Consider the following 19,288-nt stretch of genomic DNA (forward strand, 5'->3'; position numbering starts at 1 on the left):
GTGCTGTTGTGTGATCTCGGCTCACTGCAACCTCTGCCTCCTGCATTCAAGTTATTCTCTTGCCTCAAACTCCCGAGTAGCTGGGATTATAGGTGCCTACCACCATGCCTGGCTAATTTTTTGCATTTTCAGTAGGGATGGGATTTCACCATGCTGGCCAGGCTGGTCTCGAACTCCGGACCTCAAGTGATCTGCCCACCTCAGCCTCCCAAAGTGCTGGGATTACAGGTATGAGCCACCACACCTGGCTTATTTTTATTTTTATTTTTGAAAATGGGGTCTTGCTATGTTGTCCAAACAGGTCTTGAACTCCTGGACTTAAGCTATCCTCCTGCCTCTGCCTCCCTAAGTGCTAGGATTACAGGCATGAGCCACCAAACTCAGCTCAATGCATAGTCTTTTCTAAATTTGGGCATTACTTTCTATGGATTGTCACAAATGGGATTTACTAGAGATTATATACATGTTGTTGATAAATTTTGACAGACCTTCAGCAATCAAGAGCATACTCATTTCACCAAATTTGTATGTCTTGGTTATTGTTATTTTTAAAATATTCATTAATTTCATAGTTTAAAGATGGTATCTAGTTGTTTTAATTTAATATGTTTGATTGATTTATGGCTATGCATTCTAATTAGTGTTTATTAACTAGTTACTTGTGGCCTTTCCTCTACACTTTCTGGTAACAGTCTTTGCCCAGTTATCTATTGGGTAGAGTTTTAGTATTCTTTTCTGTTGATTTGTATAAACTCTATATAGTTAAGAGATATTAGCACTTACATTTGTTGAAGCTTTTCAGGGATTTTTCCTTTTGCTTGTATTTTATTTATACAGAAGTTTAAAATGTAAAATGTCTGTGTCATCAGATTAGGCAGTTTGTCATCATCTTCTGGAATGTAAGTCCCATGAAAGCAGGGACTGTGTCTGCCTTATTTATCAATGCCCACTACCTCATATAGTGCTGAAAAAATGTGTTGAATTAATGAATGAGATCTATGTATCTTTCCCTTATTTATTTCTTCCACTACTTAAAAAATTCCCTCCAGAGACATATTCACTTTAATTTCTTCTAATTTTTACTTTTGATTTTTTTTCTTTTTTTTTCTTTTTTTTTTTTTTTTTGAGATAGTCTTGCTGTGTTGCCCAGGCTGGAGTGCAGTGACACAATCTCGGCTCACTGCAGGCTCCACCTCCTGGGCTCAAGCAATCCTCCCTCCTCAGCCTCCTGAGTAACTAACAGGTGTGTGTCAACATGCCTGGCTAATTTTTTTGGTAGAGACAGGATCTCACTATGTTGTCTAGGCTGGTACTTTTGATTTGCAAAAAAGTTTTAACTCTCTAATTCTTCTGAAATGTGTTTTGCATTCTAAGGTTGTGGTGTCATTTGAGCCCTGTTGACTTAGGATAGGCTGCCTCATCGTTGATATATATGAAACCTACAATCACCAGAAATCTGACCTGTGGATCTGGTGCAATATAGTAGAGACCTATAGACATTTACCTAGTCTTTTCAAACGCTTCTGAGAATGAGGCTAGTTATAAAAGATACATACAGGCACCCATCTTTCCTTTCTTAACATGATCAGTGAAAATGAGCTCACTGAAATATTTTAGTCAGTTATACATACAATCCCAAAGGTTAGGACAGGCACAGTGGCTCATGACTGTAATCCCAGCCCTTTGGGAGGCCGAGGTGGGCAGCTCACTTGAGGTCAGGAGTTTGAGACCATCTTGGCCAACGTGGTGAAACCACATCTCTACTAAAAATACAAAAATTAGCTGGACGTGGTGGTACACACCCATAATCCCAGCTACTTGGGAGGCTGAAGCCCAAGAATAGCTTGAACCTGAGAGGCAGAGGTTGCAGTGAGCGGAGATCATGCCACTGCACTCCAGCCTGGGTGACAGAGCAAGACTCCATCTCAAAAACAAACCACAAAACAACAACAACAAAATCTCAAAGGTTAACCTATGAAAAAATGAATAATGACAATATGAAGGCATAGCAGAGTACTACTTAGTTTTTTAGTTAACAAAAGTACATTAAGCTTGAATTTAAAAATGCTCTAGGATCTTATGTACCCAAAGTCCACTTGATCTAGAGGAGCTATTCTCACTTGTTAAAAACAAAACAAAACATGCAGCCTTCTTTGTGTCAGGGATTCAGATGAATTACATTTTGTCCCCAAGTGTAGGTGGCTATCAGGAGAAACAACTGGTAAGGAATTTGGTTGGAAAATGATTTTTAATCTTCACATTACCAGTGTAAAGTTGTATACTTATTGGTGATTTCAGTTATTTTCGAAATAACTGAATCATTGGTGATGGATGAGCATCATTTTTCTGTCCATGGGAAAGTCTATGAGGAGAGTATCCACATGTGCCTTTTGGGGTAGACGCCAGAGGACATGTTCTACCATAAGTAAAAAGGGCCATTTTTTTACCAACAGAAAAACATTGTGTTGAAAACTTCTACCAGACACCATTCACTTTTAGCTCCTTGATAAGGACCAAGCCTCACAAATCCCAAGACCAAAATGTGCGGTTCACTCACACCAGCATGGTTTTAAGAGCAACAAATCCTAATCATTTTCATCCAAGAGAACTGGACAAAAGAAAACTTGCATTTGTAGTTTCTCCTCCCCTCACTCCTCCCCTTTAATTGATTTTACTGCTTTCGTAAGTGACCTAAATAAGTCTCTTGATCTACTAAAAACTGCATGATTTTATTTCCTCATGAATGTGTTTCAAAATGTGGGCATTAAGGATATCAGATATTCTGCACTACTTCTTTGAACATACAGGGACTACTTTTTGATGACTACTTGTTAATCACATTAGAATAAAGAAGAGTGAGGAAGATTTTATTTTTCTAAAGACCATCCCTCCCCACCACCACCACCATCTATCTACTTGGCATTGAGACTATAGCGACTCAGTGCTTTTCTTGTCTATTGCTGGTGGGAGTATACATTAATACAACTCTTTGAAAGGAGATTGGCAGTATGTATTAAGGTATAAAAAACTGCCTTTTCACTCACAAATTCTACTTTGAGAAAACCCTCCAAAAGTAATTATCTTAAATACAGAAATAGTCATCTATACAAAAATATGATCAAGGGATAATTTGTTCAAATGTGGTTAGGAGTTTTAATTTTTTAAAAGGTATAATTTGTAATAGCAAGATAACAGTAGCAACAATTTAATAGCAGAGGGGAAATCATTTTAAAAGAATATTATGTATCCACTCAAAAAATATTTGGCAGCCATTTAAACAATGATTGTGAAAATTATTAAAATAGCACCAGAAATTTTTATGATCTAATGTGTAGTGAAAAATGCAGGATCAAATTGAGATGTGTATTATGATTAAGGTCAGAAAAATCATGTGTATGAAAAATAGGAAATGCATTAAAATTCTTCTAACGGCTGTGCTGAGACAGTGACTAGGGGTGATTGCTTATATTTCTTTCTCTTCCATTGGTTTCACAGTATTTCAAAATATAATTTTGTTTGTGATGGAATCTCACAGTGTTGCCCAGGCTGGAGTGCAGTGGCGTGATCTCGGCTCACTGCAATCTCTGCATCCTGGGTTCAAGCAATTCTCCTGCCTCAGCCTCCCAAGTAGCTGGGATTACAGTTGCCCACCACCAGGCCTGGCTAATTTTTGTATGTTTAGTGGAGACAGGATTTTGCCATGTTGGCCAGGCTGGTCTCAAACTCCTGACCTCAAGTGATCCGCCCGCCTCGGCCTCCCAAAGTACTGGAATTATAGGCATGAGCCACCGTGCCCAGCCTAAAATATAATTTTTAAAAGCGGAAAACAGGCAGTGTTTGAGGAAAAGAGCCATCAATATGGTTAAGATGAAAACACTTTGTAATTAAATAAAAATAGTCCCACTTTCTGCTACTTAATTAGGACTCAGTCATTTGTATGATGTTTGGGGACTCAGTCATTCGTATGTTTGGGGTCTGTAGTGATTTACTAAGCAGATTCTTTGCAGTTATTGTTTCTCTTAGTTGTATATATAGTGAAAAAATGAGACACGCACATCTTTCCTGATAGTGGGAACAAAAAAAGTGGGTTTCTTTGATATCAGAAATATTCTGGGGTGTTTCTGTATTTCTTTTTTTTTTTTTTTTTTGAGACAGAGTCTCACTGTGTCGCCCAGGCTGGAATGCAGTGGCGACATCTCGGCTTACTGCAAGCTCTGCCTCCTGGGTTCACACCATTCTCCTGCCTCAGCCTCCTGAGTAGCTGGGACTACAGGCGCCCACCACCATGCCCAGCTAATTTTTTTGTATTTTTAGTAGAGACGGGGTTTCACCATGTTAGGCAGGATGGTCTTGAACTCCTGACCTTGTGATCCGCCCACCTTGGCCTCTCCAAATGGTGGGATTACAGGTGTGAGCCACCGCGCCTGGCCGTTTCTATATTTCTTAAAACCTGACAGGCCTATAAAGAATAAGGAAAGGATTAGATAAACAGGAGTCTGTACAGATACAAATGATTGTTACATGATCTGCCTGTTTCAGTCACCTTTAAAAGTTTGAAAGTATCAGACCTGTGGCATAGACTATGCCCTCAAATCAGCATTGTGAAACACTGTGGAATCATTCCAACTGTTTTAGCATTTAAGGAATTAGTTCAATTAAAAACTAAGCTGATAGTTTGAAATTCCTAGGGGAGCAGAAAAAGAATTAATAAACACAGTCTGGTTGAGTAAACCAGAAAATTGATTTCTGCTTGAATGGAATTTGGAAGCCAAGATGATTAAAGTAGGTCCCAGTCTCAGCCTCCTCAAAGATAAGTTTTACTTGTGGGTAACATTTTGGGAAAAATATAACATTTCAAATATAGCTTATAGATGTGCTAGATTTTTTTTTTTTTTTTTTTTGATACAGAGTCTCACTCTTATCACCCAGGCTGGAGTTCAGTGGCGGGATCTCGGCTCACTGCAATCTCCGCTTCCCAGGTTCAAGCGATTCTCCAGACTCAGCCTCCCCAGTAGCTGGATTACAGGTGCCCGCCACCATGCCCAGCTAATTTTTGTATTTTTAATAGAGACGGGTTTTCACCATGTTGGCCAGTCTGGTCTCGAACTGGTGATCTGCTCACCTCTGCCTCCCGAAGTGCTGGGATTACAGGCGTGAGCCATCGCGCCTGGCCTGTGCTAGAATTTCTAAGAAAATGATGTTTATCCTGGCAAATTTTCTTCTTAAAAAATCTGTGCTGCTTTTCCAACAGCGTTAACATCAGCCGAGTCAAGTATCGTCCTCCAGTTGTGAGAGTGAAGAATTTCCTGCACTTTCTTATAACAATGTCTTGACTGGGAACAGGAGAATGAATGTATTGGTTAGAATTTTTTCAGTTGTAATTGACAGAAACCTTACAAATTAGCCTAAGCAAAAAATAAAAACATAAAGGTGGGGTGGAATGTACTGGTGCCTATAACCTTGGCACGTTAGGTACTGTTTTATCTTCATCTCTCTTCTACTTTTGCACAAGCTATCCCTTGAGCTAGGCAAGATGGCCGCCCCAGGGCCACACCCTGCCGGTTTAGCAGGGAATGTGAAAAGGCAGGCTCCTCTGATTGGCCAGTTAGGGTCATGTGCCTGCCCCTGGGCCAATCACTGTGATCAGGAACAGGGGATCCTCTGGTCCGTCTAGGTCCCCTACCCATCTCTATGTGTGGCATGAGGTGCTCTGCCCTACCCACGCTGAGGGAGTGACCTTAGTTATCCAGAGACTAGAGAAAGAATGTCAGGAAGCGGGGCAACACCTACCTACTACCTGGACTGCAAAAAGAGGGTGCTCTTGCTATCTTGAGTGAAAGGAATCTCCAGGAGCCAGAGGCATGAAAATAGAAAGGTGGCCTTCCAGATTTCCATTCTTCTCAATGCCCTTCATTCCTTTGGTGCTTCACTTGTCTGAAGTTGCTTCTCCTACTGTTAGCAAAGCATCTGGGAGATGTAAGAGAACTTCCCAGTCCTGCTCCTGCCGGTGCTGAGGCTTTAGCCATTTGCATTGTCAGGGCAGCTCTCACACGTGGGGCAGCAGCCTGGGGAAGTGGGAGGAGAGGGCTCAGGGCAGTTGCCAGCCCTGTCCAAGTTTGAGGTCGGAACTGCCTCAGATTTCAAACCACTGTGGGTTGCCTTCTGCTCCTGTGGCCTCCTAAGAAAACAAGAGGACGAGGCAGTGAACACCTACAGCCAGTTGAATTACCTGGGCGTCCTTGGCATGTGTGTTCCTGTGAAAGCTGCACCTTGAGGTGGGGCGGGTTTGTGATCACTTGGTGTTACCCCTCCCATGCGGCAGCCTAACTAGAAACCCAGACTGTCACATCTTCTCTCTTTGCAGAAATAAACAGTACCAAGGTAGACTTCAGAGGTATCATCAATTACTAATTTTGCAAATGTGAATAAGTTTTGGCCCCTAACAGGTTTGCTTCTACCCCATCCACCAGCGTGTATGTCCCCCTTCTCCTGTAGACCAGTGTTTACAGAATTCTAGAATTTCCTGAGTTGCATAGGCCCTGCCACACACCTCCTCTTGAGTGCCTCAGAGAGGTGGCTGTAGTTTTTCTCTGTAGCCACCTCCACACAGGATTTTCTGTCCTTGCTGAGGGGCTTTTTTTTTCTTTTCTTTTTTGAGCAGTGTATTCCCACCTATCACACACACCAAATTTGGGGAGATCATTTTTACCACCCCACGTAGTAATTTCAGTTTATGCTGCTTATTAGTTGTATTTAATGCATGGATATATATAGATATTTAGGGTCATCATTGTTTTCTGACCCGTTCTCTTTTCAGTATATCAACTGAAAGTTGTTTGTGCTAAGTGGGAGTGGATTATGTGCTCTTTCTAGATTCCCTTTAGCTTTACGATTTTGAAGAAAAACAGCTTGGAACTAAGTACTGATACTTTCCAGCACTGAGAAACAAGGCCAGTAACTGGCTCTGGCTCCCACAGCTGAAACGCTAAATCACTGGTTTCTAACCCCGCTGAGCCTCACTTTCTCAACTGTTAAATAGAGATATTAGCACCTCCTGCATCAGGCTGGCATGAGGATTAAATGAAAATAGGTGTGTGAAAGAATGCTGTGAAGTAGAGATGGCTGCAGGGAGGGGGCCGCCCTCTGGCTCTCTAGTCTGTGGGGAGCTGTCACTGAGCAGCAGTGAAGCCTGCCTGCTGAACCCATTTTGGGTCAGGGTAGAGAGGAGGCCTGGAAGACCAGCACCTAAAGGGCTTTAACCTGCCCCTATCTGTAAACGAGAATTCAGAATGAAGGCTTGCAGAAACTGGAAATACATGGTGACATTTAGATGTTTACATCTGCCATCAAACTGTAAAAACCGTTCTCATGTTCATACACACGTGAAAAGCAAAAAGGTTTAACTTGAGAAAGTTGAATTTCAGGTCCCTGGGTACATTTTTTTTTGTTTGCTTGTTTTAGAAATGGGGTTTCACCATGTTGGCCAGGCTGGTCTCAAACTCCTGGCCTCAAGAGATCTACCCACCTGGGCCTCCAAAAGTGTTGGGATTACAGGCATGAGCCACCGCATCCAGCCCCTCCATGCATTTTTTGACAGGAGCCTATGCAGGCATCTATGAATACACACCTCATGTTTCTTGGTCCACTTAGTCCATTCCTGCTGCTATAACAAAATACCTTAGACTGGGTAATTTATAGACCATAGAAATTTATTGTTCACAGTTCTGGAGGCCAGGAAGTCCAAGGTCAAGGTTGGTGTCTGATGAGGGCCCCCTTCCTCATAGATGACACTTCTAGCTGCATCCACACATGGCGAAGGGCAGAAGCTTGCGCCATAAGAGGATGCAGCTAGAAAGCAGCATCCTTCCTGTCTGAGGAAGGCAGACAAGCTTCCTCAGGCCTTTTTTATAAGCGCAGGAGTCCCATTCATGAGGAAGAAGCCCTAATGATCTAATCACCTCCCAAAGGCCCCACATCTTAACAGTATCACAGGGACCATTAGGTTCCGACATATGAATTTTGGGGGGACATCAACATCCAGACCATAGCAGTACACAGAGATTCCTCACCTGGGAAATAGAATGTGTGCGCTTTCTGGAGAAAGATGATTTTTTAAAAGTAAGTTTAGCAAATTCAAGTCGGTTACTGTGGAGTAAGGTTGAGTCACGCATCTCATATTAAAGGATTTGCTCTGTGGTTTATTTTCCTTATGAGTTTACATGATCTCATTTGTCTTAACAACGTAAGGTCAAATTTTGTAACATACTAATGATTAAAAATCCCTTTTGCACGTGAATCTGAGTGCACTCCACCGGTCTCTACCTGCTTGCCCCGTGCCCTTGCCCTCATCTCCCTTCCTCCCTGTCCACCTGTGTCCTCTCTATCTTCAAGGTGTTACTCCAGACCCCTCTTCCTGGAGCTTCCTCATACCACTTGCCTTTCCCCGTGGCCTCCCCTCACCGTGAACTCATCGTAAGCCCTCCAAGTTGGTATACTCACTCATTTCATATTTAAATCTATTCTGCGACAGTTTGCTTTTTTTTGTTGTTGTGGTGGTGGTGGTTCCTTAATGTGTATATTGTGATTTTCACTAGATTTTTGTCCTTGTCTTCACAACTAGATTGCAGGCACCCTGAAGTCAATGATCCTAGACAAAATGTCTTTAACATCTGCCAGGATCCCTGGCCTAAATACCTTGCACACAGCAGCAGGGTTTCAGTGAATGTGTGTGGATTTGACTTTTTAAGCTTTGTTTTAATGAGGTTTGCCACATTCAACCCAGCGGCAGTCCCTAACCGCCTGAGACATTCATGGTTCAGAAAGTTGAACGGAAGAGAATTTCCTACTGTTAACTTGCACACAGATTAAGATATCCCGGCGACCACTAATCATCTGTTCTTTGGTCTTTTCTACTAATTAAATCAGCACAGTCCAGTTAACACTTTTTATTTTGTTTTTGCAATGCAGTGAATTTGTCCCAGCAAGGTTAAAATGAATAACATCCTTCTCTCTAGGCTTGTCCTCGAGGCCCTGCCCATTTTGGCCTAGCTTTCTCAACCCAGCTTCCCACAAACCCTTCCACCATCCTCACAGGTACTTCCTTGAGGAGCTCCTGGGACCCCTTGAACCAGATGGGTTTACTCTTTGGTGTGCTCTCCGTAGCATCCTGTACATCCCTTTGTGTGATACTCCCCATGTTTGTGATTTGTTTATTTATTTTTGGTAAGGTGTGCCGTCCTTGCTAGAATGTGAGCCTCATGAGCGTAGGAAATCCACGCCTACCTGGTCGATGAGGACTAAGTTCTGCTGCCAGTAACAGAGACCCTAAATAACAATGTTACGAGCAAGATAGGAATTGATTTCTCTCTTGTATACAGTCTCTGCAGTAGGCAGTTTAGGGCTGGTGTGGCAACTCCACCGCATCAGACTCCTCCTATGGGCTGTTCTGCTGAGCATGGCTTCCATCCTCATGGTCCCAGAGAGTAGGGAACAGGGGCCCAGCGGGCAGGAAGGAGTGTGGGGAAGAAACACAATATGTGCTCTCCTGAAGACTTGCCCTTGGAATTTGCATGCACCTTTTCCAACTCCATCCTATATCCCCAAGATTGGTCATGCGGCCACACCTAGCTACCAGGGAGGCTGGGAAAGTAAATCCTTATTCTGAGTAGACACGAGTCCAGTTAAAAATTGTTCTAACAGTAAGCAATGAGGGGAGAACAGTTATTAGGAGACAGTCACATACCACTGTATTCCCAGCTTTCAGCCTACTGTCTGGAACAATGTATATTGGCTGAATAAAGACATGAGCTGAACACTGATGTATTCATGTGTTAGGGCTGCCGTAACAAAGTGCCACAAACTGGGTATTTGTTGTGCCCAGTACAACAGAAATGTGTTGTCTCACAGTTCTGGAGACTGGAAGTCCCAGCCCAAGGTGTTGGCAGTGTGGGTTCCTTCTGAGTGCTGTGAGGGACAATCTGTTCATGCCTCGTTCGCAGCTCGTGGTGGCTTGCTGGCATTCCTTGGTCTTCCTCGGTTTAGAGTTCCATGCCTTTGTTTTCACATGGTGTTTTCCCTGTGAGCCTGTCTCTGTATCCAAATTTCCCCTTTTAATAAAGGACACCAGCCATATTGGACGAGGCCCCACCCTAATGACTTCAGCTTAAATAATTACATCTGCAATAACTGTATTTCCAAATCAGGTCACATGCTGAGGTACTGGGAATTCCAAATTCATAAGTCCTTAAAAACCGGGGAGAGACAGCATTCATCATGGAAGCCACATCAACACAATGGAAATTCACAGGACTTATGATTGGGGGGTATAGAATTCAATACCTAACAACTTGGGACAGTTTCGTCTACTCTCACATTCTCTTGGAGGCATCTGGCATTTGGCTGTTCTGGGCTGCCCCAGAGTGACACACGTCTTCACTCCAGAGGAGTGTCGTGATTATGCAGATTTCCCAGTCCCAGCCTCTCAGCCCTGGGGAGGAATGTGTGCAGGCAGGGCATGTCAGGCTTACCAAAGGCCTGGAATGTTCCACAGCATGATGATCCATCAGAAGTTGGAACCGAATAAGCCAGGCTTCTTCGTGGTGTGACAGAGACCCAGGAGCTCTCCAGGAAAGTCTGAGTCTTCTGCAGCAAGATGAAAGCTCCTGGCCTTGGCGACATCCCGCAACCCACTGGGATCACACTTAACAAGACAGCCCGGCTACACCAGAGCCTGGTTTGGTGTCTGAAAGCCAGGCAGATAGCTCAGCTCTTGCTCAGTACCACTCCAGCCCCTCCTACGTCCAGTTGTTCTTTTGTGGTGTTTCTGTTTGGTTCTGCCTGTATCCCTCACTGGACTCGAAACTCCTCAGAGGCCAAAGAGAGTATTTTATTCATCTGTGTAATAATCCTTACAGCTCCCATTGGTTAAAGTTGCCCTCAAGTAAAAGCACAATTAAACAGGGCTTTTTCAAAGGGAAGAGAATGATATTCTCATCAGGAGGGTTGAGATGTAATCATGTACCAGAGCTGAGGAATAGATACTATAAAGCTTCCCTGTTGTTTCTTTTGACATCAAGTTCTAGGACTCTAGGAAGGTGACTATTCTGCTGTCCCGTGGAGACAGAATTTTTGCCAGTGGTATTCGAAAGGTGTAGCTTTGGGAAACCCACAGTTGCCAAAGCATGACCCTGACAAAAGCACGGTTTAAGAAACGGCCCATTTGATTTGTGGAAGAGGCGCTTAGTGCTGCTTGGTGAACCCGAGGCCTCCCTTTGCACACGTATCATACACAATGTGAGACCCAAGGTCTAGATCACACTTGAGGATCCCCAGTAAAGGAGAGAGCAGAGTGCTCAGCTTTAAGGAAGAGGACGTGGTTCAAATGTCCCTCTTGTTTTAAATACCCTCCCATTGAACTGGGTTCAGAAATGGCACATCCCAAACCATCTATCCACTCAAGCTGTCCTCAGATGGGGCAGCAGTAGGGACTCTGCTAGAGTTGTTTCCTGGCCATTGCAGGGCCCAGCCATGAGCAGTCTCAGAATAGTCACAGCCTCGCCGCAACATGCCTGTGGCTTTGGAATATGAACTTGGGCTTATATCCCCTTCCCTAATGCTCCCTCTTAAAGATCCCATCTGCCGCATGTGGAATAGCGTTCGGTAACTTCTTTCTGCAGCACATCTTAGTCCCTTTGATTCAGATGACCAAGCCCACGCAAGGAAACTGCTGGATGGGATGGCAATGCATCACGCTTCATCAGGCTTCATGCCTGGACTCCCAGGCAGCTTGAGACTAGGAAGCTTTAGAAAGCAAAGCCGCATTAGGCCTGGGGAAAATGGGCAGGTCGCTCCTTTCTTAGCCATTCTGCAGATGGCCGCCATAGGTGTGGAATCAGTGGTAGCACACCCAGCATCATATCTTGCCCCAGCTACTCATCTGGCTTCAGAGCACTGTGTTATTATAGCCAAACTGAGAGGCTCCTGGATGAACTGTTCCTGTGCAGATATTCTTGGCATTTTGCTTCTTTGTGTTTCTTATGGCTTAGATTTATTCAGTGTGAGTGCAGAATTCACACCAGAGAGCCTCACCCTGACAGCAACCTCTGTCACACGTATATACATCAGTTTGAAAATATGACTGTTGGCCGGGCACGGTGGCTCAAGCCTGTAATCCCAGCACTTTGGGAGGCCGAGACGGGTGGATCACGAGGTCAGGAGATCGAGACCATCCTGGCTAATACAGTGAGACCCTGTCTCTACTTAAAAATACAAAAAAAACTAGCCGGGCGATGAGGCGGGCGCCTGTAGTCCCAGCTACTCGGGAGGCTGAGGCAGGAGAATGGCGTAAACCCGGGAGGCGGAGCTTGCAGTGAGCTGAGATCCGGCCACTGCACTCCAGCCTGGGTGGCAGAGCAAGACTCCGTCTCAAAAAAAAAAAAAAAAAAAAAGAAAATATGACTGTTGTCATCTCTCTGCCATGAGTTGTAAAATGATGAGGCGAATCTATCCTTGATGATCAGATGTGTGCTTGACTGATAATAACAGACTCCATTCATGGTGGAGTAATTGAGAATGGCAGCCCTGATTCCATGGCTGTGCCACCTGCCAGAAAGAATGGGAAAGTCTTGCTTTAAATCCTGTGGAAGGGCCGGGTACAGTGGGTGGCTCACGCCTGTAATCCCAGAACTTTGAGAGGCCGAGGTGGGCAGATCATGAGGTCAGGAGTTTGAGACCAGCCTGGCCAATATGGTGAAACCCCATCTCTACTAAAAGTATAAACATTAGCCAGGCTTGGTGGCACACACCTGTAGTCCCAGCTACTTGAGAGGCTGATGCAGAAGAATCGCTTGAACCCGGGAGGTGGAGCTTGCAGTGAACTGAGATGGCATGACTGCACCCCAGCCTGGGTGACAGAGTGAGACTGTCTCAAAAAAAAAAAAAAAAAACTGTGGAGGGTCTGCAGCGCAGTGCTTGTTCTGCAAAATCTGAGGCGCTCATTCGTGGCCAGCCTTACCTGTTATAAGGATCTTACAGATATATGTCCCTATTATGACCTTACTGCTGGCTTTGTCTCCTCTCCTCTCCCCTCCCCTTCCTTCCACATCCCCTCCCCTCCTCCCTCCCCTCCCCTTTTCTTTCTTTCTTTTGTTTTTTCTTTTCTTGGCCCTCATTCTGTTTCCCAGGCTGGAGTGTAGTGGCGTGATCATGGCTCACTGCAGCCTTGACCTCTGCGGCTCAGGTGACCCTCTCACCTCAGCCTCCCAAGTAGCTGAGACCACAGGAACACACCACCACGACTGGCTAATTTTTATATTTTTTACAGACAAGGTCTCACCATGTTGCCCAGGCTAGTCTTGAACTCCTGACCTCAAGTGATCCACCAGCCTTGGCCTCCCAAAGTACTGGGATTACAGGCATGAGCCACCATGCCTGGCCTCTTTTTTTCTTTACCTAATTTCCATAGTCATTTATCTGTACATTATCTTTTTTTCTCGTTTCAGGAGCACTCGTGTTCATTGTAGAAAAATTAGAAAATGCATATAAGCAAAAAAAGATTTTTGTTTCCTTTTTATTCAACACACTACTACCCCAAGAAAGCTACTGTTTATGAACATTCTGAGATAATTTCATTCCAAGTATTTTTATGCACATTTGTTCAGCTTGCATTTTTGACTTAATGACATTTGGAAGTAGTTGTTATGTCTATAAAAACTCATCAACATTGGACTGCTGGATGGAAGCATTGTAATTTATTTAACCAGGCACATATCATCCATGATTTAGTTTATTTCCCAGTTTTCACTTTTGGAAACAATGTTACAGTCTTTGTGGCTAAATATTTGCACGCATCCTCAATTGTTTTCTTAGGGTGAATGCCTACAACTGGAATTGCTGGGTCAAAATATTAAATATACGTTGTCTTAAACTCCGTTTTGTGAAAACTTGAAAAATATATGTAACTTAGAATACTGTATTGAAACCTCATATACCTAGTCAACAAATCCACAATGTTCAGCTTAGGCCAGTGTTCTGGGCTAATACTCCCACCCGCTTCCCCTAACTCCTCCATTATTTAAAAACAGATCCAAGACATCATGCTAGAAAAACACTTATTTCTGTTTTTTTGGCCTGTCCCACCCCGGAGGCAAGGAACATTAGCTATTTGAAAATGGAGGGGGAAAAAAGTGAATTACTAGGGGGAAAAAAGGATGAACATCATGTTAGCATTATCCAGTGTGGTGTTTGGGCTATTCCCATTTTCCCTGCCACATTCGAGACTCAAGACTCATCATTTGTCTCCCCGGTTTCCTGCAACAACCAATAACCATTCTCCTGTCTTCTTTCTCTCTCTCTGGATAGGCGTATATGTTTTTAAGCTGTTTCATATCTTCCCAGATTGCACTCTGGAAAGGCTGAGCAAATTCATGCTTCTGCCAGCATCATAAGGAGTGCTTGTGCTGCTTGTTAAAGCTCTGGCTTCCTTCTTTCCCTCTCGCCTTCCTTCCTCCCTCCCTCCCTTCCCTTCCTTCTTCCCTTCCTTCTTTCCTTCCTTTTCTCCCTCCCTTTCTTCCTTCCTCTCTCTCTTCTTTGTTAACCTTTTTTTAATTTTTAGAACCCTTTCTCCTCACTTCGTGGGGAAAAAAAGGAAGTTTGTTTTTAAATTAGAATTTATGTGGTTATAAATGAGGTGAAAGCCCTCCTTCCTCAAAGTTTTCTCATTAAATGTTTGTATATCCTCTTTATGAATTGGCTGCTGCTAATTTTCCTACTGGAGTGATTGTCTTTTTAAAATTGTGTTCACCTATTTATGTTAATCTCATAGCATTGTGCTTATATCAGTGAATTGCTATGAATACTTTTTTGGACTAAGATAACATATATGACATTTATATGAAAGAATAAGCATTTTTATAAAGCTAACAGCTTAGAGCAGCAAGTCACCTTTAACAGTCAGAGGGACAAGTACGGCATGAGGCATGCATGCTGCTGTGAGGGGATGGGGGGACCTGAGTGTGGGCTGGGAGCCCAGGGGCACTGGGGACGCTGGCAGGGACAAGGGAGGCAGGCGCCGCTCACCTAACCCTCCTTCACTCCTCACCGTCGTGCACAAGGGAGGTGAGGCAGGAGTTCCTCCTGCTTCACAGCGACTTGTCCCAGCTCACACCCTTAATGAGATCTCTTGAGACCAAACATGGGATTTTTCTACTATATCATACTGATTCATATGTCTATTTGTAGAAGGCAAATAAAGCATTAAAATATATCAAATATTAGTATAATAATAATGAAGCAATTTTTTAAATGTTCAATAGCATGAAGGCCCTGGTCCAGGTGATTATAATGTGAAAATACCTCCAACAAGCTCTATCACTTCTTGTTTTCAATCCAGAGTCCCTCGATTCTTGCCTAGCTGTTCAGTAAGTATTTGGAAAGACAGACCGCCCTCCACCCCCAGGGGTATGGTTATGGTGGTAGGTTTTCTGTTCCCATGTGTGTGGGAGGTGCGGGCTGGTGGTGAGATGGGGGAATGATCATGTGTATACAGTTCTGGTACATACAGTTGCCTGTCAAGGTAATCAGAAGTGAAATGCTCAAATACCTGGACGTTCTCAACCAACTTCGGATTCAGAGTGACTCCAGGCCCAAAATCTGTGGCTGAATTATGGGGCCACTTGGAAGCAGCACATTAATCAGCCATCAATGTTACCAACTAGATGCTTTGTTGGGAGTGCCTGCAGTGGCTGCCTCCTGCCAGCCAGAATGGCTATTCTGCGTGTGTGTGGCTTCTGGGAGCCCAAGGAAGCAAAATTTGAAGCAGAAACATTTTTACTGAACCAAATGGGACCATTAAGGCATTAGCGATCACCCGATCCCCAAAGACTCAGGACAGACAGGGAAGAGGCTCAGGTCCATGGAGAGATACGAAGAACGTGGATCCTGGGAGCATGTAGGACGACTCCAAACCTAGAGAAGACCAGGAAACATTATAAAAGCATAATGTGAAGTTTACCAACAGTGGATTTTTTTTTTTTTTAATGTCAAAAGAGTTTTAATTCCCATAGCTTTGTTTCTTTCAGTCTCCAACTCAGTCTGAAAGTCCCCAAGACTTACTGGTGGTATGTAGACTCATTTGAGGTGGCTGGGGAGACAGAAATACAAATTCTGCCCGTAAGAAAACGGGCCCACCCAGGGGGAGTCAAGGGACTAGGAGGAGAAGTTGGAGTGGTGGGTAGGAGAAGACTAGTGCTGCCACTGCCTGGGCTGCAAATCACCTCCTCTAGCCCTACCTAGCCCATGTCCCAGGCCATGGCCTTCAGAATCTCTGCCCCAGAGTTGCTGGGCAGCAGAGTAAGGTAGCACAGCCTTTATCTAGATTGATAATGGGGAGGCCCTGCCAGTGACATTGTAGACAGACCGACAGCAGGAGGCTGGGGGATCCACACACCTTAGTGGCATCACCATGATCCAGAAACATGTTTGTCAGAGCCCACGGGGTCGGGCATTCTCAGGAACACTGAGTCATGCTAACTAAACTCCCAGGCAACTGAGCAAGAAGCCAGAAGATGTGGTGTTAACTTCTAAGCATTCACCACATGGGCCTTGTGACTGGAGCACTGATTGGTGGAGTCTCTCCCTTATAGAAAATTTTCATGGAAGTTGAAGACAACCAGAAGGTTGTTGGTGGCAGTGAAATCAGGGGAGGGGAACTGAGCTTGATGTTCTCAAGGTGGCTGAACCCCAACCAACAGCCTCCCAAGGGGCAGCCTGGTAGGGTGCAGGCCCCCTGAACCTTCTGTTCTCTGCCCTGGCCTCCCAGGACTCCACATGCACGTTGCACCCTCATTAATAGCACTAATAAAGGCTTCAACTTCCTTTGACGTTTGGCCAGGACTTGATTAGATTTCCAGGCTGCTCCTCTGCTTTTGGCAAGGGAAACATCCTGTCATTTAAAGCGGTTTCTGCAGGCAGCTGATCTCATGTGCTCTGGACTGACTGCTCTGTTCCACTCTCACTGTCTCCTGAAGAGATAAGAAACCGCAGGGCAGGGTAGAAATGACAAGTAGGTGATAACAGTACAGAATAGTAGTGGCGGTAGCTCACTGCTGGCCTGTCCAAGTCTCTTTGTCCTAGAGAGGCGCCAGTGAGCCTCATAGCCCCTTAGAGGCAGGTACTCTATGCCGTTTGATGGGGTCCCACTAAGCCGTTGGTGGTGGGACTAGGACTGGAACTCAGGCTTGTTGGGCTCTAAAACTCTTGATCTTAACCATTACACTGGTGTCTCAAATGCCTTCAAGAATATGTGCATGTGCCCCCAGCATGGGAGACATCGACCTAAGAAATTGAAGTCTTAGGCCGGGTGCGGTGGCTCACACCTGTAATCCCAGCACTTGGGAGGCCGAGGCGGGCAGATCACGAGGTCAGGAAATCGAGACCATCCTGGCTGACACGGTGAAACCCCGTCTCTACTAAAAATGCAAAAAATTAGCCGGGCGTGGCGGCGGGCGCCTGTAGTCCCAGCTACTTGGGAGGCTGAGAAAGGAGAATGGCATGAACCCGGGAGGCGGAGCTTGCAGTGAGCCAAGATCGTGCCACTGCACTCCAGCCTGGGCAACTGAGCGAGACTCTGTCTCAAAAAAAAAAAAAAAGAAATTGAAGTCTTAATCTGTGAAAATGGCATTTATTTGTATTTTATCACTACAGAAGAGAAGCTTTGTTTAAATAATTGGCAAAATAGGGCCAGGTGTGGTGGTGCACCCCTGTAATGCCAGCTACTCAGGAGGCTGAGGCATGAGAATTGCTTAAGCCCAGGAGGTGGAGGTTGCAGTGAGCTGAGATTGTGCCACTGCACTCCAGACTGGGTGACAGAGTGAGACCCTATCTCAAAAAAAAACAAAAACAAAAACAAACAAAAAAAACCCTGTCTGGGTGCCGTCGCTCATGCCTGTAATCTCAACACTTTGGGAGGCGGAGTTGGGTGGATCACAAGGTCAGGAGACTAAGACCAACCTGGACAACAGGGCGAAACCCCGTCTCTACTAAAAATACAAAAAAAATTAGCTGGGTGTGGTGGTGGCACCTGTAATCCCAGCTACTCGGGAGGCTGAGGCAGGAGAATAGCTTGAACCTGGGAGGCAGAGATTGCAGTAAACTGAGATCACGCCCACTATACTCCAGCCTGGTGACAGAGCAAGACTGTCTCTCAAAAAATAATAATAATAATAATATTTGTTCAAGCATTTTATAAAAACAAAAACATGACTTTCAAAAATTAGAACTTGTGGATCCCTTGAGAATACTTCTGACCCTGGGGTCCGTGGACCCTGGTTGAGAAACACTTTACTTTAATAACTCTGGGTGGATAACTAAAACACAACCCGAGTTTGAGAGGCAGTTTGGGCTTTTGAGTTAGACCAACCAGGTTCAGAATTCATTCTCTTCACTCACTTCTTGCTAGGCCGAGGTCACTGGGGGAAGGATGATGGCATTCCTTGGGCTAGGAGTTGCCTGGGCCAAGTGCTCTTTGGGAGAAGGTGTGCCTTGAGGTGCAGGTGGCATGTGACCCCGCCTCTCCCAGCAGGTTCTAGGTGGCCCCTGGCTTGGCCTGGCCTCTCAGCCCCCCTCCAGCCTCATGGTGAGCCCCTAACAGGAGCAGCCTCTGCTCCAAGGACATGTTCCAATTACAGGGTCTGCCAGCTTCAGCCCAGGCTGGTGTGGCCCTGGTCTTCATCCTTGGGGAATTTGTCCACCACATCTAAGCCAGCAGCCAGGCACAGGAGCCTCAGGGTTTTGGTTTCACTGTCTCATCAGTCCCTGTTTTCTGCTCTGTTTTCAGAAAACCCCAGGCCCGGGAGCATATACAACTTTAAGACAATTCCCTAAGCAGTCTCCAACCATAGCCAAAATGGGCCGAGAACATAGCCTTTTCTTCAACAACACAATTGGCTTTTAAAATAAAGCAATCTTGGCGCCAAGCTCTACTTTGAGGTTTAGCACGTTCTTATGTTTAGAAAACTGTATTTTGTCTTTTCCTTGGAGGGGTTTGGCCACAGAACATGATTGATTGCTTGAGGTGACCGTCCTGCTTGCTTATCTGGGATAGTCCCAGCATAATTACCAGTTCTCTCTCAAAAGTGTCCTGGTCTGAGCAATAAATTATATGTTCACTCTGCTGATTACCAAAGAGCAGATTCGGACAAAGTGTGCCCCGGGCTGCTCTCGGACAGGCCCTGAGATGTCTGGTCTCTGCTCTGTGTGGCCTTGTTCTCTCTAGCTGGAACTCAACTGCATC

General features: G+C 44.8%; 1 protein-coding gene across 1 annotated transcript in view; it reads left to right on the plus strand.

Moving 5' to 3' along the window:
* Window positions 1-18,971, plus strand: part of STPG4 (sperm-tail PG-rich repeat containing 4) — a 62,803-nt gene extending 43,832 nt beyond the window's left edge. The window contains exons 7-8 of the mRNA XM_033175793.1: window positions 15,312-15,416; window positions 18,833-18,971. Of these exons, the coding sequence (XP_033031684.1) occupies window positions 15,312-15,416; window positions 18,833-18,949 (222 nt within the window). The 3' untranslated portion in view covers window positions 18,950-18,971. The remainder of the gene's footprint in view (window positions 1-15,311; window positions 15,417-18,832) is intronic.
* Window positions 18,972-19,288: the final 317 nt, after the last annotated feature.

Source organism: Trachypithecus francoisi, unplaced genomic scaffold, assembly GCF_009764315.1.
Source record: "Trachypithecus francoisi isolate TF-2019V2 unplaced genomic scaffold, Tfra_2.0 Lachesis_group17, whole genome shotgun sequence".
Classification (NCBI taxonomy): domain Eukaryota; kingdom Metazoa; phylum Chordata; class Mammalia; order Primates; family Cercopithecidae; genus Trachypithecus; species Trachypithecus francoisi.